The 27307-nt window shown below is 45.2% G+C and overlaps 1 protein-coding gene across 8 annotated transcripts in view; it reads left to right on the top strand.

Moving 5' to 3' along the window:
• The window catches only part of VPS13B (vacuolar protein sorting 13 homolog B), a 3421660-nt gene that overhangs the window by 2011850 nt on the left and 1382503 nt on the right, over positions 1 to 27307 (top strand). For all 8 annotated transcript variants that reach the window (XM_069621427.1, XM_069621422.1, XM_069621424.1 and 5 more), the window contains exon 25: positions 13288 to 13491. In XM_069621427.1, coding sequence (XP_069477528.1) covers positions 13288 to 13491 — 204 coding nt within the window. The remainder of the gene's footprint in view (positions 1 to 13287; positions 13492 to 27307) is intronic.

Here is a 27307-nt window from a genome sequence, read left to right on the forward strand (position 1 = left end):
CAATTTGCTTTTTAACTGCGACACACGAAAAATGAGGCCTTCTTGCTACTGTCCAGCACTGCTATAATATGTAGTAAAAACATTAACCCTTCACTTGTCCATATGCATATATATATATTGGCGCTTGCTGCAATCTATTCACTATAAAGCCAGTGTAACGCTCACCTGGTTCCCACGGGGGCGCTGGTCTAGTCTGGATTGCTGTGGCCTCTTCTAGCGTGATGCGCAGGACCAAGAACACCGATTGGACAGGACCTCCAAATCGTGCTTGCCTGGCCCGTAGGAATATCCTTCTGCAGATGAGAAAGGGGATTAACAGTCTGCAGAATAGTGTGCTAGCTCCACCCTTTCCCCCTTCCCCCTTCGTTCCTCTCTAACTTCCTCCAAACCCCGGTTTAAGCTCACCTTATGGTTTGGAAGGATGAACTCTCCATCCTGCTTCTGGTGCAGGGGCGCGTGTTCGTCCAGTTACTTCACTGGTTTTCAGAATGGCGCTGGCAAAATCCACTTGACTTTCCTGAGCGATGCGCCGTAAGTATGAAAGTTCAAAGTTCAAGTGAGGCCCCCTTTATGTTGTCTTTCTAACCTGTGATCTGTCCTTTATTTCAGGTGCAGAATGAAGGCGATGCGTCGAGGGGTTAAACTGCCAAGGTGAGTAGTGATGAGGGCGATCCCTCTAAATGTCCTTATCATTCCCCAGAAATGTCTCTTGTCCTTTCCCCATAGGGGCCAGGGTACGGTACCTGCCAACGGGGCGGCGCCGACCCGAAATGTGGAAGAAAAGCCGGTAAGTATTATGGCTGTTAATCAGGCTTTCCTTCTGTGTTCCTTCTGCTCACCTTTTGTTTCTTCCTCTCTCCCTTAGGTGCAGAGATATGGCGTCCGATGCTGACAGCCGCGATGGAGCCGGGAGATGTCTCGAGGACAGGTGAGTGAAGCGTGGCGCTGCAGCGAGCAACACGATGCTTTTAAATGGAAGTCTTTCTTCAGGGATGCTGGCAAGAAGATTCCGGATGCAGGTAAGAAGTTTGAAATAGTCCTTGGTTTTCACCTTTCTCTTCTCTTCCTTCCTTGCAGGTCTTCCAGGTTCGAGGCGGGCGTGGCTGGAGTCCAGGAGCAGGAGCAGACACGGTGAGCGTTAAGCTGCAGGAAGCAGAACAACGCGAAGCATGAGCTGCTGTCTGGGCGTGGCTTAAATAGCTTCCAAAGAAGTCCCAGGTATGTATCCTTCCCCAACTAGGTATGTATCCTTCCCTGGCCACGCCCGAGTGAAAAAATAGTCCCTATGAAAAAATAGTCCCTTTCAGGTCTCAGGGAGGCCTGAAGCATGCAGCATGGTCTGCATCAGGTAAGTGCACAAAACACCTCCCTTTATGAGCCTGGCGCCTATGGCGCCAGGACTGATGTCCAACATGAGCCTGGCACCAAAGGCGCCAGGACTGAGTCCAAAGAGCCCCTATAAGGGGCTGCTGGGCTTTTACCCGAGGGCATGATGCCTGCTTCCGGGGGTGCTGGGCCTGGCCTGGTGCTCCGGGGGTAGGCACCATGACAGCCAGCCTTAAGATTACTTAATCTTCTTGCGTTTCTTTTGCATTTGTATACGTGTAAAATGACTTGATATCTTCATCTGTTTCTGTGGCATAAGCTTCTTCACCTTGATCCCAAGATGTCAATTATCCTTGATCATTTCTTGATGCCTTATAGAATATCTGCACTCTCTAGTGTCTGCATCTCTTCTACGTACGTCATCTCAGCTCTGCATGATGTGTACTGGCGATGGTTGGCATCATTACTATTCGTCCTTGCCATTTATTGGCTGTGCTTCTTCAGCGATTTCATTCAAATGGTCATCCTATTTTCTTGTCTGAGGGTATGGTTTTCTCAATGGGTGCCTTGCCTCCCAGATTCTCTTAGGTATCTGTACCCTCATTGGTACTGGACATAGTCCATATTCTGCCCTCTGGTTTACAGCATACATGTAAAAGGGGTGGAACGGTTGAGGTGGGGGTACTTGGCTCGTCCTCTAAAGGGTGAGCTAGTTGCAGGCGTTATCTTGCAAACACCCTTTTGCTACTTTTTATAGAGACCTTTGTTTCTACCTAAAATAGTCTCTGAATTCCATGTATCTCGAAAAATTGTATTACCAACTTTTTACCCGCCCCCTCACCCTGGAAAGGAAGAGTAGAAGCTACATAGAATTGACCCAAGAAGAGCTCTTAAGTTTCTATATTTCGCGAATGGCGAAGATTTGCCAGGATGATCAGCTCTTCATTGGATACACGGGTCCTAAATTACGACTAGCAGTAAAGAAACAATTCTGTCTAGGTTGATTATTCTGAGCACTGGGGAATGCTATAGTTTGGTTGGCAAAGACCCCCAGGAAGGCCTAAGGGCCCATTGTACGAGAGGCATGGCAACATCTTCTGCCCTTCAAAGAGGGGTGCCGATAAGGGATATCTGTGCGGCTGCCACTTTGGCCAACCATCCATACTTTTGTAAAACATTACTGTCAAGACTCATCCTAACCTCAGAAAGGAGGATTTGGGAAGGCAGTCCTTCATTTGGTCCATGACTAATATTAACTCTGAAAATGTGTACCCCCACCTCCAAAACCAACACTGCTTTGGGAGTCTATCAAAAGATGAGGAATGAATACGTGCGAGGACACAATTCATTTGAGGAACAAGTTACTTACCCCTGGTAACATTCTTTGAACTGGATGTTCCTTCCACATATTCCTCATTAGCCCAACCTACCCCGCTGTAGAATTTCCAGGTATTACGCTTTACGCTCTTTTAGAGGCTGATACGGTATGATGCTAAGCAGGTAATTCCTCAAAGGAAAACGAGGGGAAAAACAGAAATGAAGCCAACGTACGCTGCGTGTGCTATATATAAGGTGATGACGTCCACCTCGAAACAGAAGCCCGCAAGGGAACTGACGAACAGCGCCCTCTGCCGAAAAAATAATTCCGAAGCAGCTGCAGCTGTAAAAGATATATCAAAAGATGAGGAATACGTGGGAGGAAGATCCAGTCGAAAGAATGTTACCAGTGATAAGTAACTTGTTCATCTCCTCACACCTCAGCTATAGAAACAACCTCTGGCAGTGGCGGCTCGTTAATTATTTAATTGGAAGGGCATATAATGTCCTGTGAAGATGTGGGAGCTACCAAGTGTTGCAAAACATCCTGAGCCAATCAGGGTTTAGGGGTTTAGGGGTGCTCCCCCACAAGAGATATATTAAAACAAAGGGTTAAATGGTGCATTTTACAGCACACGTTATGTGAAAAAGTGGGTAAAAAGTCACACAGTTTATAATGTGATTTGTAGGGTAGCATATGAAAAAAACAATATATGGCAAGTCACCAGCAGTGCAAAGGAGCATTTTCCAACACATTTTCATTATGTGTTTGCCCACAATATATACCAGTATTCTTCCAGTGTAAAAATAAAATCATGCTGTGCCAATATATTACAGTTTTCCCACATAAGAACATACTCATGTTTACTTTACCCTTAATAGTAATAACGATAGTACAAGAAAACATGTCCATGCTGGCTCTGTCAATGTAGGTTAGTGTCTCCACATAAGAACATAGCCCTGGTACCTTTACCAATAGCACAAGTAGAAAATGCCATAGCACAGTCAGAAAACATGTCCATACTAGCTTCACTAATGTAGGCCTGAATGGTAACATTAAAACACTCATGTTGGCTGTGCCCTTACTGCCAGTAAAACGTGCCATGCCGATGCACAAAACGTCCTCACTGGCTCCCCAATGTTGTCTCCCGCCCCCCCCCCCCCACGTAAAAGCATTTTCACATTTATTCACATTTCACTCACATTCACATATGCAACCCTACACAGACACAACCCATCACACGCATGCACACATATAAAAATGCAATTTTTTTCAACTTGCTCCTCCAGCTCCCAACTTGGCTCCTCCGAGCTGCTATCCAGTTCCTCTGCGTCCTGCGCACCATATAGACAGAAACCCGGAAGCAGGGCAGGCCCTGCCAGAATCCTGACATTCGCAGTTCATCCGGAGTGCCAGAAACTGCTGCCCCAGAAGACCACAATTTGTAGGAAGGCGCTTTTGAGCCTGCTTTGCATGACCCATTCAGCATGCTGTTGGGAACTGCAAAATATGAAGGGAACCCACATTCCCCCACTTTCAGTAGCTCTGTCTTCTCTGGCTCCTCCATAATGGGAGGCGAGTCAGCGCTACCTGGATTTTTGATTGGTGAACACCAAAGTCGAATTCAATGTGTCTACATTATCCAGAGAACGCTGCAGAAAATAGATCCTCAACCCCAAATGTACACCCCTCCTGCATCCACTGAATCAAGACTTCTCTGCATCCCCTGAAGGATAACCAAAGGAATAAAGCTTCTGCATTTTTTGAGGAGATCACAGCCTGTCACCATTCCTTTTGAACTCACCCGCTTCCACAATCCAGACTACTAGTAGCCCGTTAAAGCCACCCTTGCTGTATGGCACATTGCAAAAGCCAAAATAAATAAAGATTGTACCAACAATGCCAACTTCAGTAGTTTAATGGCCTCCTTCTTCTTCACAGGAGCATGCCTTTATTGCTTTGGAGAACTGCCGCAGTACAACATTGGGTGTTTTTTGAAGAAATAAAACAAGCCAATGTCTGAAGTGTATGTTGAGTGCAGCAAAGGGAGTTGCTCAAAGTATTGAATCCAGACAAAAGTGAACTCTGGCATAAAGCATAAACATCTCTTTCCATGTATGTTCTACCTATGCCATGCGTTGATACTCTTTTCGCACTATATTAGTAATACATTGTCATCCTTTTTCTTTTTTTCAACTCCTCATGGAGTCCTGCCCTCACCGTTCCTCTCTACTTTTGTTGCTCGAATTTTGTCACTCCCTCTCGCTTTGCATGTGGCACTTTACTAAGTAAAATAAATTAATGTCACGCAAATCAAATGTAAAATGAATCCGCCATTATAGCCAAGCAGATTCAGAGCTGTTCAGACTTGCGATTGCAGCCAATTCTCGATGGTCTTTGCCTTCTTGATCAGCTCTGGGGACTCTTTGATCTTGTATGGCTGCAATAAGGGAAACACACTAATGGTCACCATTAGCTGCTGGTGATCTCCAGGTGCTCCTCAACTCTGCCTTGCTAATCAACGCATTGATACGAGACATGATTTAGTCATCGAGGTTTCAGAACGAGGCGGTCATTACGCAGCCTGTTTCGTGTCTGAGTCGTTGTGCCTTATTTAATTCCGAGACACCTCTGAGACTATGCTATTCCTGTACACTCTCTGTCCTTGCTTCCTCACCCTTAGCTTTGGTAATGTAATTCTGTCCAGGCATCTTTAAAATGCTGTTCTTTCTGACTTGGGTAGGTACAAATGGCAACTTCTATCTTGCTGCTTCTTCGGCTCAATGAGTTTAGTCTCCTGTTGACACCAAGGCATAGTAAGTTTGATGGTGTCCCTGATGTGCCCTTTCTGGATGTGGTGGCCACATTGTATTGTGCAGCATGTCCAGCACTACTTTGGCGTTGTAGATTAGCTTTGGGAGCAGCAATACTGAGGCTTGGTTTTCGTTTGCTCCCGCACTCCTGATTTCCTAGATTTCTTAGATTTCTATGTCTCTTGTGCTGTAGTCTGCATCTGCGCCCCATCCCGACCCCATCCCCCTCTCTCTCTGTATTGTTTTCCAGCTTGGTTTGGTTATGTGAAACCTCCTCCATCCATACATTAATATTGTAAAGCTCACTTACATATTCCAAGATATTCTTTTCATTAGCCGACTGCTCTTCCCCTCAGTTCTTCGATGAAATACAGGAGGCATTCTGAGAGGGAAAAAATGACATTACGTAATTGTATTAAAAAATACATATAAACAAAAACAGAATGCTTCACATTGCAAACCTTGAATAAAAAGAAAAAATATATTCCAGTAAGGATCGTGTCGAGTAAAATTCCAACACTTGAACTATTAAAAGCAGAGTGAGCTCTGAGACTTTTCATCTTGGAGAAAAGTCCAAAACTCCAGCCCTGTTTTTCATCAAACCTAGATTGACAACAGTGCTTTATGCATCTGTTCTGCCCACATAAGAAGCCAGCTTCAGAGCCTGGACGTGGCCTGGGGCTCAAACTTCGTATAACTATGGGAATTTCGCTTTTTGTGCGGTAAGTATGGTGTCCAGCTGTGTGTCTGCGTATATAGATTGTGTTTGCATTTTTCCTGGCCTGGCTTGATACAGTGGATGGCAATATGTTGTCATACACATTCAGTGATTAATGCTTCTTTACTAAGTCTTGTGTAAATATCCTCGAATGAAGTCAAGAAAGTTAAACATTATGTTCTCTGAGTATTGGAAACGAATATTTCTGGAGGCTATTGAGCTGGACAGTGCACGCTTTTTCTGATACAGCGCACAGCTTGCTTCGAAGGAGCCTGCTTTTTGCATGCATTTTTTTTAACTGTACTATTTATTTGTGTTGTTTGCACTATTTCGGTTTAATAACTTTCTGAAAGAATCTGTTCGTTTGTTAATGACAGCAGAATGCACAATACATGAAATTAGTGTATATGGAATAATACTAGCAGAGTTTGTCATCAGAAATAGTCTACATAGTTGTGTGCTGTACAAGGATGGCCAACTAAGAATGGGAAGCAATTTGGACAAGTGCATCAGCCACAGGTCTGCCTCCCATCGCCCTGGGCTATTTATTAACCCCTTCCTTCACACCGGCTGGTCCTGGACGTCTCCCTTCACCCCCAACCAATCCCACCCCTGAACTGGTTCTGACCTCCCCCCTCTAATTCCAGGGCTTGTTCTGGGCTCATCCCCTCACCTCCCAACCCTGAGCTGGTTTTGTGCTCCCCTATTCCACCTCTGGGTGGTTGTGGGTTCCCACTCAACCCCTTCCCCTCGCACCCCTGAACTGGTTCTGGGCTTCTCCGACCACCTCCCACTCCTGGGCTGCTACTCCCAGCCCACTCCTCTGGGTCGTTCTGGACTCTCCTTCTGACACATCGGCTGGTTCTGGATTTCCTCCTCCCTTTGCACCCTTGGACTGGTTGTGTGCTTCCACCTATCCCACTCTACTCCCCTTCCCCCGGTCTGTTTCGGAGAGACCAACCCCTCCCATACCAGGGCTGGGCAGGACCCCCGTTACACTCCACTGTGCAGTGCACACCCAGTATGTTGTGTGTCTGTTCCCTGTGCTATTGTCCCCACTGTAACCTTCACTCACTTTTTTCTAAATTGTGAAGCACCCAGCATTGGGATTCCTACTGTCGTGCTTTTTCATATGTGTAGTATTTTTTGTCAAAACACTTAAAAAATACAAAAGCGGATTGAACTATAAGTAATCCATGCACGTTTTGGGGGTGTGCTCTCCACATTACTTGTCTTGTCACAAAATGTTTTAAATTCCCATTAGAGCATGCTGCACACATCCTGTTTTGTGTTCGAGGAGTAGACAACATAAATTTAAGTTCATTAAAAATTATACAGAGTATTCTGAATCCTCCTCTAAATTCACTTTTGGGTGGTCTACATAAATTGTTGGAGGATAACTCTTGTAAGCCATTAAGTATATGGATTTCTTACTGCAATGTGCTGTTATCTTCACTAGAGGCTGACAAAATGGGCTTGAACGCCAACCCAGATAAGATTAAAAATAAATTATGGGTAAATGACTGGATATTAACTAGACAAAATCTGGTTTCATATCGACTTTACTCGCTACCCTTTATGGCGATTAAACCCTATAACTGCATACCTAGATACTTAATATGCTTCCCAGCTAGAAGAGTCACTATGCATTGTTTATGATTTAAATGTAATCTAGTTTTAACTAATGAAGTGGTAGGTGCGTGATTTAACATCCTGAGATGTAAAAGACTGCGCAGATTCTATCTCTCCCATATTGAGACAGTAAAACACTGGTGCATTGAATTTTAAAGTCTGTCAGTTATAAGAAATATGTGGTTTAGATATTGCGTACATGATGAAAATCAGCTTGTGACAGAACAGTTTGGGTGTAGAAAATCATCAGGAAATGTAACATCTTTGACTACTGCGGTTTTACCGTTTCTACGCTGGATTTTAAATGGTTCTGTTGTTGGAAAAATGTATTGAATTAAAAATACTGGTATAGTGTTAGTCTATGAATTATTATGCTGTTGAATTATCATTTTCTACATTGGATTTCAAATGATTCTATTGTTGGAATTGTTTTTATGAATTTAGAATACTGATATAGTTGATATTATGCTGTGTTTTTCTATGAATTAATAATGTTGTTAGATTGAATATATATTTTGTTTTAATTGCTACATAAGGTTGAATGTTTAAACCAATTGCCAGAATGAAATAAAATGTAAGTTCCCGAGTGTGTGTCCATTGATTGAGTGCATTGCCATGAGCACTAAGGAAAACGACCATAACATGTGTTCTTTTCTTCAGAGGTTTCCTTGCACTAGATGTGCTTCTATGATTCATTTACTCGTTTATTAAGGTGTTTTGTGGAGTGTTCCCAGCCTTCCCACACACTGGGAGCAGTTACTGAAGGATCGAAATAAGGATTTGATTAGCTAAAAGCAGCTCCTGGGTACTGGATATCACCTATCACTGGGGAACCAGGAGCTATTCTATTATATGGCGTGACACCACTTTGAATCCCATATGAGATGCAAACTAAAACTTTGTGTTCTTCATATTTGATCCATTATGCTTTAAATGTTTTCTAGATGTGTCCTAATGCTCATTTATACATATTCTCAAACATTGAGTTAATTTCACCTGTGTGTGTTTGCATGGCATTAGCTGTCCTTGGGCACCACATGTAGCTATTGGAGTCAAGTCAACCAGGTTCTTCTAGGGTATAACCAGGAGCTAAATAGCTCCCAGAGATTTCAAACCCTGGTTACTGTGTCTTTTCAATCATGATGAATGATGCCTGGGAGGGACTCTATCCTCTGAACAGTTGCAGCTTCTATTGGGCATCAGTTGTTGCTAATTAACATTGAGATGCCACGTATGTATTCCAAAGCCGTAGTTGGCTTTTAAATCTGTGCTTTCTGCAAAGTAAAATGAATCACAAACATATCTTTTCAACATTGGAACCCTAGCTAGATCATGGTATTTGCACATTAAATGCACAAAAACGTCTTCATGTTTTTGTGACACTACATTTCATTCACATCATGTATATCAACAAGATTTCAATCTGTGACAAGCAAAGACTAAAAGCAGGTGATTTTATAAAGCAGACTTTTATGGGGCAAGTCTTTACATCAGTAAATAACCCATAAGGAAACGTGAGGGGGTGGACGTCGCTGTAGCAGTCACCGGAGCCGCCCAAACACAGCCAGCATGAGGCCGGGATGACAGAACGTATACATTTGACAAACCCCGACAAATCCCAAGAGTAACAGGTCCATCTGACCGAGAGTCTTCCCAGCGGACGCTGCCGGCTGAACGGACGAAGAGTGTCCTGAATTGAACCATGGCTGCTTGGGGATGCTGTGCCATGACCAGACACAGATGGGAATGCGCAGCAGAGCCTGTCCGCGGGGCGATTGTACCAGAATGGACTCTGGCGTGTGGGCACAAACTTGGGATTCAGGGGGAAATACGGGGCAGGTGTCATGGCATGACAGACTGGCGGCAGGATTTCAAGAGAAGGGGGCTAGGCCGAAATTGCAGAGGTTTGGGAACCAGAACGAAGTAAAACGGGCAGGAATTACTGTTTCAACCCTATTCGCTATACAACCCAGCCTAAAGGATACAATGTGTCATAACCCCTTCCTCCTTTGTAGCAGGAAGACGCTTCAGACGAGGCCCTATAAGAAGGAAAGATAACACAATGGTGAAGAAAAGAAGAGGAAGCTATCTCCCTTACTCTCTCCCACCACTGAGGCCGATAGGAACCCCAGTGAAGAAACCGCATTTCAATAAACCTCATTTTCAACCATGTTAAGAGCCTGGTCTTCTCTATTCCCAGAGGCAGGTTACAGCAATCTCAAGTACTGTACACGAATGTAAACATGCGCCCAAACCGGTCCTGCAGTACAACCTGAAATCTTTTCTGTGAACTGTTGTGTGAATTGCCGGTCAAGTGAATTGCCGGTCAAGTGGCACAGCGAGTAGAGCGCTCGCTTTTGGCATCGTGCAGAGCCTGCTAACGCAGGTTCGAATCCTGGCAGGGCCAAACTCAGCCTTTCATCCTTCCGAGTTCGATAAATGAGCACCACACACCGTGGGTAATAATAAGCAGCGCTCAGATACCTGAGGGTTCGTAGCGCTACATAAATGCCAAATTATTATTATTATTATTATTATTGCTTCATCACTACTGCTTCTCACTGGATGTGTAAGCTGAGAAACACAGGCAGTGGTTCGTCTGCATTACAGATTTCTGTGGGCTTTTGAAATGTTATACTCCACAATGATATTATCCAACGTCTCACACAGGTTATAGCTGTGCATCACAAGAGAACACATTTGCCACTGATAATGAAATGGATTCATCCCACAGAGCCAGGTTCACATACACGAGTGTAACCATATGTTTGAATATAAAGGTTCAAAGGCTCGCTCTGCCTTTTATCCTTCCACATTCAATTAGTCATTCTGTAAAAAATAAAGTGCTCTTTCGGAAAATACATTTCTATAAAAGTGCACACAATATTCACTCAATACATTAGATGAAAGACTACATTAGTAAGACCGACTTGGTTCATTGTAATGTCTGTTATTTGCAATTCTGTGAAGCCGCAAAAAGGCGTTATGGTGCAACACACCAAATCGTTCTTGAAGAGAATTGTGTCAGGAAAAGAGAAGCACTTCGAGGGATGGGCAGTGTGGTGGGTTAGGGTTGCTTGGGGAAAACATGTCATGGGATGGGCAGGGTATGACGGTGATCTCATTTTAGAACGGATGATGGGGCAGGGGCCTCGACACGTTTCTTGATCAGGTTCGCATAAAAAGTTCTGACAGCCCATGCATTCCCACTCCTCTGAACTCTGAAGTCCTACTGCTGTTTCCGGTATTCAAAAGAAAGCGGCAGATAGGCAGCCATAAAAGTCTATCCACCTCAATGCGATTGATCGCATACGTGCTCCCATGAACCATTATACTGAAGCGAGGGTGGGGTTTAGGAAGGGATGTGGTTGTCTGGCTCGTTGGTGCCACATGCGTAGATTGCTTGGGTGGTTCAGTAGGTGACCGGTGACAGAAGCAATGTTTCTGGTGCAAGCTCTGGCCAAGCAGTAGGCACATTGGGGCTTGAACAGAGGGCGGTGTGGGGTTCGAGGGGCAAAAGTATGCCAGGGTCCAGTTTAAGCGTGTCTGCCATGGTAGGAGGAGCTGGGTGTGAGTTACTTGATGTAATGGAAGCTTACGCTGCTGGTATGTTTATACTGTTGGTAGCTGTGCTCTAACTCTGTGGGATGGACATTTGCACTGATGCTGTATGTGTCCTGTGGGTGGGAGCTGTGCACTGCTGACACTTACACCTTTCATTGCTACTACGTGTGCTGTAGGAGTGAGGTGAGAGGGACGCTCTGTGCTGTGTCCTTTTCATGGAAGGGAACCGTGCCCTCTTGCTGCCTGCAATGGTCCCTGCTCTATTGGAGGGAAAGCTTTACTCTTGCTACTTGAGCTTCACCTCTTGTGTGAGGGAAACTTTCAGTGCACCACCGTCTATCTGTGCCTTAGCTGTAGTGCCGGAGATGAGCTTGCACTGCTGTTACCTAGGATGGACCTGTTGTGTGGGAGTAACGTGCGCACTGCTGCTGCTTCTTGCACAGGACATCTTGTGTAGGGACGTTTGCACTACTAACTATTCGTGTCCTGTGTTGTGAATGAGGGGGCTTCTGCTACTGTAAGCTGCTGACCTTTCAGGTGAGTAGGAGCAACGTTTATTTATGATTACGTTGTTGTACCAAGCACAGCATTTTGAAGAATGCCATTGCAAATGTCTGGGATCAGTGTAGAGTCCAGCACACCATGTGTACCTATTTGTGCAGTGCCGTATGTAGCCATGTGAGGGTTAACCTGGACATGTGGAACAATTTCTGAAATCTGTCTAAAGGTGGGCATATTTTCCCGTCCATGCGACCTTGAAGTGCATTTGATTCTGTTCCTGGTATGTGGGTTAGTATGCAGGCATGTGATGCTGAGCCTGTGAGTCTTAACCTGGGCATATGAAGTTGTTCTTACAGCTGATAGCGGAATAAGGTCATGTGAGAAAAGACCTTGTTATGTAATTGTTAGATCTAGGATTAAAGTGCAGAGGATGGCCGTGTGGGTCTGCAGTGATATTTCCGGTGTACAGTACATGGGAATAGAAGACTGAACCTTGCCATAGGACGATGTTCCTGCAATATGGACCCAATGTCAGTCTTACTTCATGGCTCATAAACTGGCCTACATTCCTTACATATTCTACTATGTGCACTGCATTCCCAATCTAGCAGACTTCCAAAACTACATAAAGGTAGCAAATTACAGTTTGTTCAAGCGGACGCAGGTTAAACCTTGCCCCAGAAGTACGACTGATGGTATTATAAGGGAGGTTTGTCTGCATTTCTTGTGGCCATCGGTTGCTGAATGGGTGTTTCAGTTGGTGGGTTAGGTCTCTAAGAAGGTTCTGCATTTGCAATGGTCTGGCGGGTTGATGCAAAATGGCTTGGCTATGGAGGCATTTGGTTTCAGCTAGCCATTTTACTGACATTCTGCTCGGAGCAGATTCCAGGGGGTTCTTCCTGACTTTGGGCAGTCGAGCTGTCATCTGCATAAGACTTTGGGATTTGTTTTATGTTCTGACATTGCCATCGAGCAATTTTATGTCAATATTTTGTGGGGTTGGCGAATTAAATGTAGATGTATAGGCACACAATATTTGTTGATCAACATATACACATTGTTACAAATATGATCTTTTTACACTTTACTTAAAAGTAGCAATCCCTATCATATCCATATTCACTTTAGGATGGCTTCTTACCCACATAATGCCGGTGTAAAAGGAGAGCGAGCTGGATTAAAGGCAGTGCTCAGGACTTTGAAGAATTGATCACACACTGAATGAATGTTTTTGCACCTGATCATCAGACGTCCAGTCCACACTTACTCCATCAGGGAGAGTGCACCCCAGAAGGCCCACATCTAGGGTTCGGTTATAGTCTGTGTTTAGTTCTGCTTCTGTAATGTTCACAATCCTCGGACTGTGACTTCGTTGCCATACAATGCGCTAATTGCTACTTCTACCTTCTTTGTAGGTGCGTCTGTTATATGAACTTGCAGATACCATGAACAGGGTCTGGAATACAATTCAACGGAGAGGAGTTCTCCATCAGAGTTCCTCGTGCTCAGAATCCATGCCAGGGCCAGCTCCTAGCTCTCCAGTTCGAAGTAGCGTTGGTACAGTTCCACCGGATACCAGTACCTACAGCCCATCTGCTGATATTGGAACCACTACTGAGGTAAGCATTTTTAACATTTGATTTAATCCTATTTTCAGCAAGTACCGAAGTATAAATATTGTTAGAAAAACGATCCCTTCAACTTGCCTCTTTCTCAAGAAAACATTTTGCAATCAAGAAAGTAAACCTAATAAGAGATCTAGATGCTTAGTTCAAAACTCTACGTACCTCCCACAAACTAATTGCACAACCTAGAATCTGTGAAACAGTCCTTTTTACCTTTTGGTATTGTATTCTGTTATTTTCTCTATTAATGATATTTCAAATACACATTAAAACCTAGATAATCTTTCAATTCAAGCTTGTGCTTTGGCATTTCCTCTGAAAAACCCCATGAGCATCTGCTGAGTTGATGGCTTGTCAGCATGGGGTAAGATGTGTCTGGTTGTCTGTTGGTTATTCCGAACAGGAATATTTTGATAGCATTCCTGAGTGATCCTCACAGGAAGGACCCCCAGATATGTGGAACGGTCATCCCTTCAGAGCTTAAAGCAGTTGTCTTCAAACTGTGGGGCAGGCCCCACTAGCGGTGGCCCAAAGCTTGAATTCAGTTCCCTGATTTGACCCCCTATAGTAGATATCTTGAAAAAAGCTCCCTATTTCATTTCCTTGTAATTATTCAGCTTTGGAAGACGAGGCAGGGGTTAGTGAGGGTTCTAAGAATTGTTCTGGGGCTTTGCTTTATCCACGTATCTGGGTCGTATCTGGTAAAAGAATTCTTTGCCTATGTGGGGCTTGGTTTTCAACCAAACTTTCCACGTTTCGGCAGTCAATCTACTTTATTGTTCGTCCGCCTTCATCAGGACGTCTTATTTGAAGACCCTGTATGCATATGAAAAAGATAAGAAAAAAGGAAGGTTTTTCGATTCCCTCTCTCAATGTAAGTCAGTGTGTGTCTGACGTAATGCTGTGAGAATGAAAACCTCTGCTGTATCAGTAGTAACTTTTACCTGCCGATAGCTTGAGCCCAAGTCTTGGGTTGTGTCTGGTCTGGCGTCCTATGCCGTCCCTCAACCTAGTGTGCGGCTGCCGTTACACTTTTGTATTCCCAAAAGTTCTCAAAAGGGTGATCCAGAGTCCCTTGTTGTAATTCTTGTGACTCCTGTCCCTATAGTAGTGAGACAAAAGAGACAGAAAGGGCTCGGGTTAAAGATTGCCAAGGGGTTTGGTCATGGGAGTTATGAAAAGTGGTGGCGCCATTTTGGAAAATTGTGGGGCCCTGGTGAGTTACCTGGCAGTAGGTCCCAACTTCTAGAATCGTGGAGAGGCCTGGGGAGGTGGCTGGAAAAACATCCCAGGCAGTGCAGAATATCGTCTCCTTCTTAGAACTGGTCCAGTGGCAAACTCCTACAGCTCTGCAAGAAAACTCATGTACCACTGTGTATTAACTGCAGCTGCTGGTGTAGAGCATACACGAGATAAGCAAAAAAGCAGGTCAGAGCTGTACCTGCAGGTGAATAGCTGTCTGGTCACGTTGCCCCCGGAATGCCGTGGTCGTTCCTGGTATGGTTCCCTGCGGTCTGCGGGCCTGTGAAATATACAACCCTCATTACTATCCAGTTGCTAAAGGTGCATTTTGTGCGTGTGTCAAGCCGCGCACCTTTTATCTAAAGAATGCAAAATGCTACTTTGAATGTTTGCTGTGTATAGACACAAGTCTTCTTGTCGGCATATGACTCAATATGTGTCCCGTTAGTAAAGGGCGGTGTGATTCTGCTTACCTTATTCAGCCCTGGGAGGTGGCGCCAGAATGCAGATGCACTTGTGTGTGTGTCTGTGTTTAATTGTTACGGCGTCTTCTCCGAATCGAGTGACTCGTTGCTATGGAGTTGCCAGCTAGGGCGCTGCGACCTGATTGGAGCACGTGACCCCGGAAGTTTCATGACAGGAAGGTCTACCAGCCCTATTGTTTATTGTTGTCATGGCGACAAAGCTGCTGCCGTTTGTGCATTAACTTCGAGTGAGCGGCTTATGGAGTCAATAGCAGTGTGTAGCTGCAGATTTTCCCGTGAGCAATGGAGACAGACACTAGTGACCCCAGTTCAAGGGTGTTTATTGAACTTTTTATTATTGTGATAAATGCCTATCTAAACCTAAATCTAAAGATGGGAGCACTCTAGAACCATCAAATAATAAAGAAGGCAGTCCTAGTGGAGTCTTGTCAACATAATAGGGCCTATACTAAACAAAACAATTGCCAATCCTTACTACTAATTTACAAATAGTGTGGGGTGAAGTTCATAAAAAAAGAGAGTTTTCACAAAATGATAAATCAGGATAATTGGGTTGTTCGCCTCCCTTTCCCACGTTTTCAGCACGAGGCAAGGCGGTTCACTCGAGCAAAGCGCACACTCTGGCTTCTGCAGCACGAGGATGCAGTTCCATTTTCACAGTTCACAAAACTCAAGACCTTCTGTTTCCAAGTCGCTTTACTTCTCACAAGTCCCTTGACGCAGACGGCCTGCTGTACCAAAAAACGACACGCAACTGTTCTATTTAGTATTCAAAGTATTCAATTTGGGTGTTCACCCTGGATCCCCCTCTTCCGGGCTCAGATCCCTTTCCAAAACAAGATTCAGTTAGTCTCCCTCGGCCAGACTCCGACCAATTGGATTTACTTCAAACTATTGAAGACTTTCAAATGTACAGAGAGTTTAGCTTGACCCGTTGCATGACCACTTCGATCTCAATATTTCTTTCACACTCAGCATCAGTTGGAGACTTTCAAATGAGCACCCATGTGGTGCTGGACCATTCTGTGTAACGCCCAACGTATTGTAAAAATGTGCTAAACCCTACCTCTTCTTTCTTGTCCCCACTGTTAATTATTGTCCCCATTGTTACTTACTTTGGCTTTCATTAAATCCAGCAATGATAGGCTAAAAGGCCTGCGCCTGGATTTGACTTACCCTACATCTCCTTAGAAACCAACATCTTTACTACATTCAGGCCGTGCCGTTCCTAACAGCCGGATATGTTATTAGTTTTTATAATAACCTGGTAGTATGTTATCTTGTGCTTTGCTGTTTTCTGTCTTTACTGATTCTGATTTTTACAAATAAATACAGACATTACTCATTCTGAGCCCCGTTGGTGGTCATTTGTGACAAAACAACAACACAGTAAAACAGGGCTATAGTTTGGCTCAACATGCTGTGAGTTGCAGGCTAGTAGCCTTGGCTGTGCAAGCAGACAGCATGGAAAGTTAAACACGCATTGCATTGCCAACAGTTTTGGCTTTTGTGTAGACATGGGAAAGGCAAGTGCGAGTACCTACGCATATAATAACAGTGCCTGGCATTTGCCTAATACTGATAAACAAGCCAACACCTTTGGCTTTCCACTGCTTGTTTTTACAGGACTTTAGTAACTGGGTGGGAATGGCCATGGACAGTCAATGCGGAGGTAAATAGCCAAACACCTAAAAGGTTTGTGTCTCTCCTCATATGCAGTTTCTCCTTAGCTGTACTCTAATGCAATAGTTAAAAGGTAGTGGCACTTTCCTAATAGCCAAAACTAACAAGGAAGCAATTTCCCTTTCAAGCTATTAGAATGGCTGTCGATATGTGGCTCAGGTCAGCAGCAATCACAGTAGCAGCCTTGTTTTGACGTGAACACGAAGTTTGTCATGATGTGCGTGAACCCAGCCAGGACCCCTCTGCTTTTGTCTCCTGCATGTCCGTGCGTCTGCAATTTTCATATACATCCCATGTCTGAATGCATAGACCAGAGGATTGGAGCTGAACTCCATGTGTCTCCCATATGATTTTGCAAAACAAGTAGAGATGCAGTTTGTATAAAAGATGTAAATGGATCTTGCCTTGATATTCATGCGCTCCAGCTCAACGTGTGTTCCATGCTCTCATCAAGCAACTAGTACCCCTTCTGTACTGAAAGTAAACATGGAGCTTGGCCTCATCTGCAACAGCCCAGTTCCTTGTGTACCCCATTTCTGGCATTCAAGTTCTAAACTAAACTTTTCATTTGAATAAATGTAGGCACATTTATTAAAGAGAAATGATGATCAAAAAAATAAAAACCATGTCATATTGATTGCGCCGAGCAATTTTGTGATGGAGAAGCAGGATTCTAATAATGGCATGCTGGTGAGTATTAAGCAATATAGCTTTTTCTTTAAATGCTGCATTTAGAAGTTGAAATATATAGTTTTTAAACTACCACTCCCATAATGCCTTTAGTCCGAACTGCATGAGACTTCCACAAACGCCGTTCATCTACTGACCTTAAAGATTCCGTAACTCAATCCACAATTTCTCATTTTATGAACAACCACCCTAATCTGCAATCGCTAATTTGATAAAGAAAAACAGAAATGGCAAAACAGTCCATAGCTATCTTTTCCCCAGTGATGAGTGTCCAATCCTCCCTTCTCTTAAGAACTGCTGACTCCACTAAATTCATTGGTTACAAGAAAGAAGGAAAAGCACAAGGGACCGGGACATACGGGTGGGATAATACTCCCAATCGTGCCACTAACAGAATCCTGCTTCTTTGTCATACAAATATGAATAACAATCAAAACTCTATTGCATGGCATGGAGGCTTCTGATTAGAAACCATCATGGTTGCAGCATGCACAATACATTTGCAATAGAATGTGTGGAAGTCGTGCTCACGGGACCAGTCGGCTGCATTAAGCATATCTTCAAGCTTGGCACCTGGCCAAAATGCCTTAAATGCCATGGCTACTTTTAGGACAGTTTTTCTAAAGTCCACCTAAAGCGGCTTTATAAAACTATACCTTGGGCAGTACAGAAACTCCAACTCTTACTATAGGCCTGTACCACATGATATTATGGTAGCAATGACAGAGCAGCCAGGCTTATTTTAGGACGGAGAGAGGGTTGTTCGAAGGTACAAAGAACTTGTAGCATACATATGTTCCAAGGAAACACATATAAACTGATGTATTGTATACATAATGGTTAATTGTATATATACACAGTCAACAAGAATTCTTTTCGAAAAGGTAATTACTATTATAAGTCATAAACACAATATAAAAACCAACACAATACCTATGGTAAGTAAACCAAAGTATAAACACATTTAAATTAGCAGTGTGCAATTCAAGGGGAGTAAAACCACAATATTACACTTTTAGAATGGCAGTATTCAATTCAAGGTAAGCAGACCCTATTGGTAGTAGTAACCTGTTACACTTATTCTATTTCAAGCAATGATGCAGTTATACTAACAATTTTACTTTCTAGAATAGTGGAATCCAATTCAAAAGTAAGTGAGTAACTTCGTAATACTTTTCAGAATGGCAGTATGCAATTCACAGGTAAGTAATAACTTTGTAACACTTGTAACTTACTTTGTTTCAGGAATATACAGTTACAGCACCAACACATAGCAAGTAAATATTTTGCAACACTTATTTTTTCTTCACACATGCCTCATACTTTAGAAGTCTTTCCCTAATCTAGGGCATGCGTGTTCTCAGAGGCAGAAGGGTACACTGGTGTTCAGTGGCCAAGAGTAGGCAGGTCAAGATGAGGCACACACTGTGAGTGTCAGCAACAGATGAAGGGGTCAGTTGCTGCCTTTGCCTCCACCTTCATCCCCCCTCAAACCCCTGCTCCTGGCTCTCCATCTGACTTTGTTCTTGCTAACCTGCACCTCGCTATCTCTAACACCCTTGACATCCTTGCCTCTGCCATTAGGATCTGGCTAAAACCTGCACCAAGAACAACAGTTGGTACGACTCTGATCGAGCATCTCTAAAACGCAAGTGCAGAGGTGCTGAAAGGAAGTGGCAGACCATGGGTTTACCCTCTGACAAACAGGCCTGCTGCCTGCTCCAAAGGCAATATCGCTTCTCTATCCCCTCGAAGAACCAGCCCACATCCAAGCCTGCATCTCTGGAGCCACTAGAAATACGGCCAAACTTTTCAAAATCTGCAAGGAACTCTCCAATTCAGTTGCAGTTTCCACCTCTTTCCTTCCTTCGCAGGCTCTCTGAACTGCCTTGGCCACCCCATTACACATCCAAAACTCAGGTAATCCTGTCCACACTCTCCTCCACCCCCATCTCTACTCCCACGCCCGCTCCCCTAAGGGGTCTCTAAAGTGGTCCGTTCTATAATAGACTCCTCCAAACAGGTGCCCCCCTGCTCCTCCAGAACCATTAAAGACAACATCTCCTCTCTTGCCCCGGCTCTTGCTGGCTTCTGTAACCCTTCATTCACCACTGGCTCTTTTCATCTATCCTTCAAGCACTCCCTTGTGCATCCTCTCCTAAAAAAGCCATCTGCTGACCCATCCTGCCCAGCTAACTATCGCCCTTTTTCCACTAGCCCCTTACTGGGTAAACTCTTGGAGAAGTTGGTCCTCCCCCAACTGACCCTCCACACTGATCTTGTTGGTTGACTTCATGACCATCAATCTGGATTCCGGGCATTGTCAGAAACCTGAAGGTGTCTCCCTAACTAGTCCCCTGGGATCAGTCATCTTGGTGGCCATGACACCACCATCCCTATTGGATCCAGTTCCTGCGGGCGGACCAGTGATGGAGGATCACCTGGATGGGGGGGGTCCTTGGGGAGTGGGACACCGACAGATGAGATGTGGTATCCTCTTTCTTTCATTTTCCCATCCTGCCAAGTAGGATATTCCAAAACACTGCCCCCCCTTCCGACAAGAACACTTTCGCACAACACGCAAGACAACGGCCTAACACCAAAGCCGTTTTCCTGACGTGTCCCTATACATGGGTCAGGCAAAGTCAGGCAATTGACCAGGATCACACGCACCTGACGGCCCTTGCCCTTTCCCTTCCCCCACATGGATAAAAGGTGGAGCATGACAGCACCCTACGAGCAAGGCAGACCGGACAATGTGAGGGCTAACTCAGCACGGCAGTTCAGGCGAAAGGCGGCGAATACCGAGAGGGTGACCAGGAGAGACGTGACCTTGCCTCTACCGATCCAGGTCCGTGAATCCTCCGCAATCGGAAACATAAGACTGCGAAAAAGGCCAGCATGTGTTGCAGCAGATGTCGATGGTACTGAAGACCCTCCTCTGGTGACAACCAAGCCGGGGAGAGACGCTTGTCTCAGTGGTACCAACCTTGACTCGAAGGACAAGAAAGTCAAGCTGTTCATCACAGCCGGTAAGTCGATAAGAAACCGGGCTGTGTTGACCGAAAAGTAACAAACCAATAATTTGAACTTTGGGAGGCGTAAAAGAACTATTAAGAAAGTGAGGGAAAAGCCTGCAACGGAGGTGTCCAAGACCACGTGGGTGCTCACGCAGAAAGCTCTGGCCGATTACCCGAAGGTAGAGACTACCATAGCCAGAAGGCCTTCGGAAGAGGCCAAGAGAAGTCAAAGTGGTCGTACAGGGGTCTTGTTAAATCCTCTGTACCGTCGAAAGTCTGTGACCAACGGATGATTGTGAAGAAGGGGAAGTGAATCTAGAAAGGAAGAAATCTAAAGTCCCATAGTGAACTGTTTGGTAAAAGTTGGTGGGAGTGAACCTGCCAGACAACCAGGGGCAAAGTCCAGTGAACTGTTTAAAAAGACATGGAAGATTCCTGACACAAGACCAGGGGAAGTGAATTATCCCCCTTGTCAGTTGGGTCCGAGCCTGGCCGAGTGAGATCCAGGGGTGAAAAATCATCACCCAAAGTTAATTGAGAAAAGGAAATGTTTACGAATGGTGAGAGGTCTGCACCCGCAAGAGGGAGTCCCAGGGGTGAAGCCGTCACCCATCAAAGTATATGTGGAACAGACCTTCATGTTTTTGTTTGTGGAATGCATCAGTGCCTCGAAGGCAAGAGAGTTTTGTTGAAAGGAGACTTAACTGTCGAAGAACCTGATAGCTGATATAGAACTGTTGCCTCGTGCTGAGAATGCTTGAGCGTGCTCCAAGGTCCCACCTTGTCCTGTGCTGAAAACGTGGAGAAGGGAGACACCTGGCAATCACACCCTGACTTATTATTTGTGAACACTTCTTTCTGTATTGAACCCTTATCCCACACTCTTTGTGTAATTAGTTGTAAGGAATTGGCAATGGGTTTTTCTTAGTATAGGATCTTTTATTTTGACACAACGCCACAAGGACTGCCTATTTTTCATTTGATGGTCGACGCCTGCTCCCATCTTAGATTTAGGTTTAGATTAAGCGTTTTTCCACCCTGCACTTACAGTTTAATAAACACCCTTGAACTGTGATCGCTTATGTCGGTCTTTACTGTTGCCACCATGAGTTCCTTAAAGCATCCAGAGGCACGGACATTCCTCTCCTGAACTCCTGTGAAACCATGCTTGCAAATCTCGACTCCAATTCTCCTGCTGTTCTCGTTCTTCTAGATCTCTCCTCTGCCTTTGACACGGTCAACCATTCTATCCTCATATAACAACTCTGTGAAAACCTCGGTATCACTGATCGGACACTGGATTGGCTGACATCTTTACTCACTAGTCGCACTTCCCAGCTGCAACTGGGCCCTTTCTCCTCCACCACCATCCTCTCTACCTGTGGCGTCCCCCAGGGCTCTATCCTATCGCCATGGCTCTTCAATGTCTATCTCGCCCCACTTGCTCACCTGATCTCCTCCTCCTCTCCTCATTTCAAGTGTTATGCCGATGGCACACTGCTCTCCTTCAAACTTCCCTCTACTCCCCCACCCCTTCCTCCTCTCTCATCCCTGACTGTCTGTCCGCCATTCAAGCATGGTGTGCAGCGAATGATCTGTCTCAATGCCAGCAAGACAGAGATCCTCCTCATCAGGACACCTGTGCCCTCTTTTCCTCCTACCCTCTGGAAACCTCCTTGGGCATTCTACCCCACCATCTTGTGAGGCCAAAACCTTGTGGGTCATCTTCGACTCTGCTCTCTCCTTCCACTTCAGCTCCTTCTCCTCAAAGGCATTCTTCCTTTTCCCACCTTCCCCCAGAAGCTCAATGTCTCCAGATATTTGGCATTCTCCAGGCTGGGCTATTGCAACAGCCTCTTTCTCAATCTTTCTCTTTCTTCCCTCCGCCCCCCTCCAGCTATTCCAGAATAGGGCTGCAAGACTCATCCTTGTCCTCAAGCCCAGGGACCATATCTCTCCAGCCCTAAAATCTCTCCACTGGCTGGTGGTGGCTGCAAGGATCAAATTCAAGACCATCTGCATCATCCACAAGGCCTTCTGGAGCACACGCTATCTCCAATATTCCCTCCCCAAATACTCCCCTGCAAAAGCCCTACGCTCTTCTAACTGCAACTCCCTGACTATCAAACGCTTCTTAAAGCAGAGAGTGGGGGGCATGTCTCTCTCCTCGGCTGGTGCCTCCCTCTGGAACAGCCTCCCTGCCCCTCTCAGACTTGAGCCGGACCTCCTTAAGTTCTGGAAACTGCTAAAAACTCTGCTCTTCTCTATCTCTTTTCCTTCCCTGCTAATCACCCCACTGCTGCTGTGACTGGTGGCCTGATCCCCGAGAATCTCACTGCATCCAAGGCCCTTCTTCCCAGTCAAAACCAGCACCCCTCCTACCCACTGCACTGCCCTTGCGGGCCTCTGCTTGGCAGCTACATATCCTACCCCTGTGAGTCGCCTGTATATTACTTTTATAAGGACACACTGTCGATTACTCACAGTTTCAGTCTTGAGCAGGCGATGACAGTAGTAATTGGAATACGTCTCCTAGAGTGTCCAGAGATCAGTAATTGGGCTCTGTGCACCTCGGGGGCCGCTTCCTTGGGAAACCCTCATGGGGAAGAAAACCCAATCCAGTATATGTTCCAAGTTCCATGGAATAGCAGTGAAGTGTTCCGTTGAATGTATTGAAGACTGCAGCGATTGTAAAAGTGGAGAAGGCGGCAGGAGCCGCAGAAGCGGAGGTCGTCAATACTGAAAGCAAGCTCAAGGTGAGTGGCACTGAGCAGAGTCAAGGTTCCCAGGTGGCGTGGAACAGGCCAGTAGGGAATCGATCAGAGGCTCCCAAGGCAGAATGGATGCCCAGGGAAGGAAGGTAAGTAGACTGATAAGTAAGCGGGAAGGGAGCTAATACTGGCGGAAGAATACAGTGGAATGAAACAATAAGAGAGACAGAAGGAAGACTGGAAGAAAGAAGAGAAAAGACAGCGTAAAAGGAAGGATAAGGAAGGAAAAGTTTCCGCAAGAGACCCGGTAAGGAAGTTAGAATGAACGGAATGTAGAAAAGGTTGAGAGTCAGGGGAAGGTACCGTAAGGGCGCGGTAAGGAATTGGAATGAATGGAGCGAAGGAAAAGAAGAGTGACAAGGAATGGCGCTAACAAAGTAGCAAAATATCGTAGTGCTGAGGCACGGAGCTTAGGCACCACGGAGCAATACAGAAACAATGCACTTACCCGTTCGTTGCGATGAAAGTTATAGTACGGGTAGTGTGCATGTCGCCATCTTGGAAAAGACTAGAGTGCTGCAAGGGAATAGCTGAAACGGAACCAAGGAGACGCCATTTTGCATTCCATAACGAGAATGACACTTCCTCAATTCCTCCACAAGGATCCCGATTGAATCCTAACACATTGAGTTTCTCCTCCTTGGCTCCCCTTAGCACTTCCCTCCCGGCCCCTCCATCACTTATCCACTCCTCTGCTCCTCCTTCCATCCACATCACTTCTCCTCAATGCACTTGCACGTCCAAATGCCACAAGGCCAAGAAGGACCATGACTGTATATTTACTGCTTTTGCCGTTGTTAATATTTCACCTGTTTCCTTCCCATTTAGCCTTGTGGCACTTTGAAACACAATTCTTTTGTATGAAGCGCCTTACAAATGCTCAATAAAATAAAAAAATAAAGAAAGTCTGAGTGCCAGTGGATTTCTCATCTAACAAGTAAGTAACAGACTTTAGAGTTGGTAGAAGTGTTCAGGGATTTCATAGAAGGCTTGTAGATGCGTTCCAGCGTTAGGACTTGCCGAACTGTATGGGCAAACTCCCAACTACACGAATCACCACCCTAGCCACACAGGATCAACACAAAGACTTTTGGTAAGTATTACCTCAAGCCACACAGTAGCTCAGCAGTGAAGAAGAGCTTGAGGATGGATGCCTTCACGATGCAGCAGCACAGGACTCAGTCTCTGGATTCTTGGTTGTGGAGCCGAAAGCAAGGACACGAAGGAAAATTGCAGCAGCAGTCGAGAGAAAAGGCTCCCAGCAGAGGATTCTTCTGTGCTTCTCACGGCTCTGTGGATTTGGTGCCCTTTTCAGGGTACCGGATGAATAACTGTTATCGTCTGATAGATTTGCCTCGCTATCTCGGTCCAACACTCTGGTGAGGTGACTTCAAGGAGTGGAATCTTGATTCTGGACGTCCAGCAGGAGTCCACTGAAGTTTTGGCGAGAGTCGTTCATGGGAAGACGTTGCACAGCACTCAGCCTCGAGGTCCCAGAGTATTGGCGGTCTGCAACTCAGGAAGCTCACCGTAGGATGGCTCGAAATGCACGTCTTCCTAAAACTGATTGTTCCCACCAGTCTAACGTTCGGAGTCGTTGTCTTCGAGACTCCTCTGTTGCACGGAAGAAGGCGAAGCACAGGCAGCGGTTACACAGCAAGCATCTCTGTCGCTGGAATCAGCTACAGCTGTCTTCTCTTCCTCATCGGATTCAGCTCCAGTGGTCAACTTATCTTCAGCTTCCAAATCCAGGCCATGTATCCAATCGGCACACATGCTACATGCAAACTTTGGGGTGTGGCTGTCCTTCCAGGACAGCCAGCCTCCCAGTTAGGATTGCTTCCAGTAAAGCATGCCAGAAGACAAAGGACTGGGAAGTTTCAGACTCCTCCCTCATTTCCTGTCTTTACAGGCACTCTGGAGCCTTGGTGGGCTTCACAAAGAAGTCCCGTCGAAGACAGAAATCAAACGAGGACCTCTCCCACTCCCAGGATGGCAGCAGGATCAAGAAAGGACATGTATACGAAAAATGGGTAAGGTAAGTAAAGGACTGTAACGGAAATGTTACAGAACCAGTGAGAAAGGGGATGATGCTATGTAACCCCTCAGCACTCCACATAAGGTGGTGTGTGCTGATCTCACAATGGGAATTGTAGAAAGGATCAAAAGTATCCTTCTACCCCTGGGAACATTAGTTCACACAAGGAACCCAAGCGAAGACAGAAAAAACAGAAAGTGCTGTGTGCTGCAATAATACAATGTAGAGGACCAAAAAGTTATAGGAAAGTATGATTCCAAAAATAATGTATGGAAAGTCGCATAAATGACTTCCATGGAAAGAGTAAAAGAAAGGGTGAGTGGGGGAAAGGTTCCCACTCACTCAGGAAAATAGAAAAATAATCCATAGTCCAGTAAAAAGTGCTGGGGGTCTCACAGGTGAGAGATTTAGCATAAATATCAAAGTCTGACCCAATAGCTACCCAGGCTGAATAAGTCCAGAATTTCAAGACATTTATGATTTTCAGAAACCTAATCCACTTAACCATTCTAGCAAGTGTCGGAGCGGAGACAGGTTAATAGTGATTCTGAAGCAAAATCACCTATTGGTCAGAAGATCCCCGTAGAATGTAAATGATCCACCTGGGTCTTGTGTTCATTTAAGCATCTGTCAACACAAAGTTCCAGCACTGACTCAAATGAGGGTACTGACACCAACTAAACACCTTCTTAGTCCTATGAAAAATAGAGAGCCTTGCACTGTATGGATTAAAGATCTTCCCAAATAAATCCAGTACCCTGACATACGAAACGCATGTATACCACCAGTTTCGCCAACAATTGGCATTTCCTAGACAAACCTATCTAGGCAAAGGAGGATAGGAAAGGCTGATGCTTTCAAGCAGCCTGCAAACCAGCAGATGGGAGCAAGGTGGAGTCTCATCCACAGGGCAGTAGGCAGTGAAGATCTCACAGTGATAAACATTCACTTATCAGTAAGCAGAAGAAGGAGGCAAAGAAACCAGAAAACTTCCACCTGGACTATGCATGTCCAGACAGGATCCGGCAGAAATGAACCCCTACTCCCCTGCCGGAGTCATACGCTTTGATAGTCCCATGGGCCCATGATTCATAGATAAGCCGACAAACAGAAACACAACCACGGGGTCTCCTAGCAAATGAAACCCAAACATGCAGAAAATAAACTCCTAGTGGAGCAGAAAAGAGCCATCGCCAAGCGCAAACTGAACCTTAACTACAGGAAACATCCATGGGGACCCACAGGGTCAAAACCCCTCTCACGCCCTGTGCCTCAAATTATTTGTTGCATGCTTACCGTTTGCCATTTGGAAGCAGTAAGAAAAGTGGACATCTGGATGGAAAGATGGACTCTACATTGAGCGGGCGTGTGGCTTTTGAACTGCAGGGGTATGAATAGTTGTGTCTTTGTTGTATTGTAACCTCTTACTGCGGCATGAAAGGGGAAAAGCAAGCTCTCGTGCCATGCAGTGAAATTGGGTACCTTATTTATATGCTGCTGCCCTTTTCCCCATGCTCTTGACGTCTGTGTTTTCCATCTGTGCCTCAGGACCTATTCAATATGGTACCAGTTTTGGGTTTGGCTCGACTGGTCGAGAATCATTGTTCTGTGCAGTGGTTCAATGTCTCTTTGAATTGAAAGGATTAAGCATTAGTGTGTGGTTGGATCACTGAGTTGGTAGCATTTTGTGATCTCATGTTTTTGGCTTGCATCCTGCTTATTCTTTGTATTCGGCATGCTCTATTCATTGTGTGTTTTTCTCTGAATTCCCCATTCTCTACAAGGAGTGGTTTCTGTCTGGTAGCCAAGAAAGGGCATGAGCATCTTGATTTGATCCCACCATATCGTCGTGAATCTGGCAGCAGGGGGTGGTATATGAAG

This window comes from Ambystoma mexicanum, chromosome 5q, assembly GCF_040938575.1.
Source record: "Ambystoma mexicanum isolate Mex_15411 chromosome 5q, UKY_AmexF1_1, whole genome shotgun sequence".
In the NCBI taxonomy this organism is placed as follows: domain Eukaryota; kingdom Metazoa; phylum Chordata; class Amphibia; order Caudata; family Ambystomatidae; genus Ambystoma; species Ambystoma mexicanum.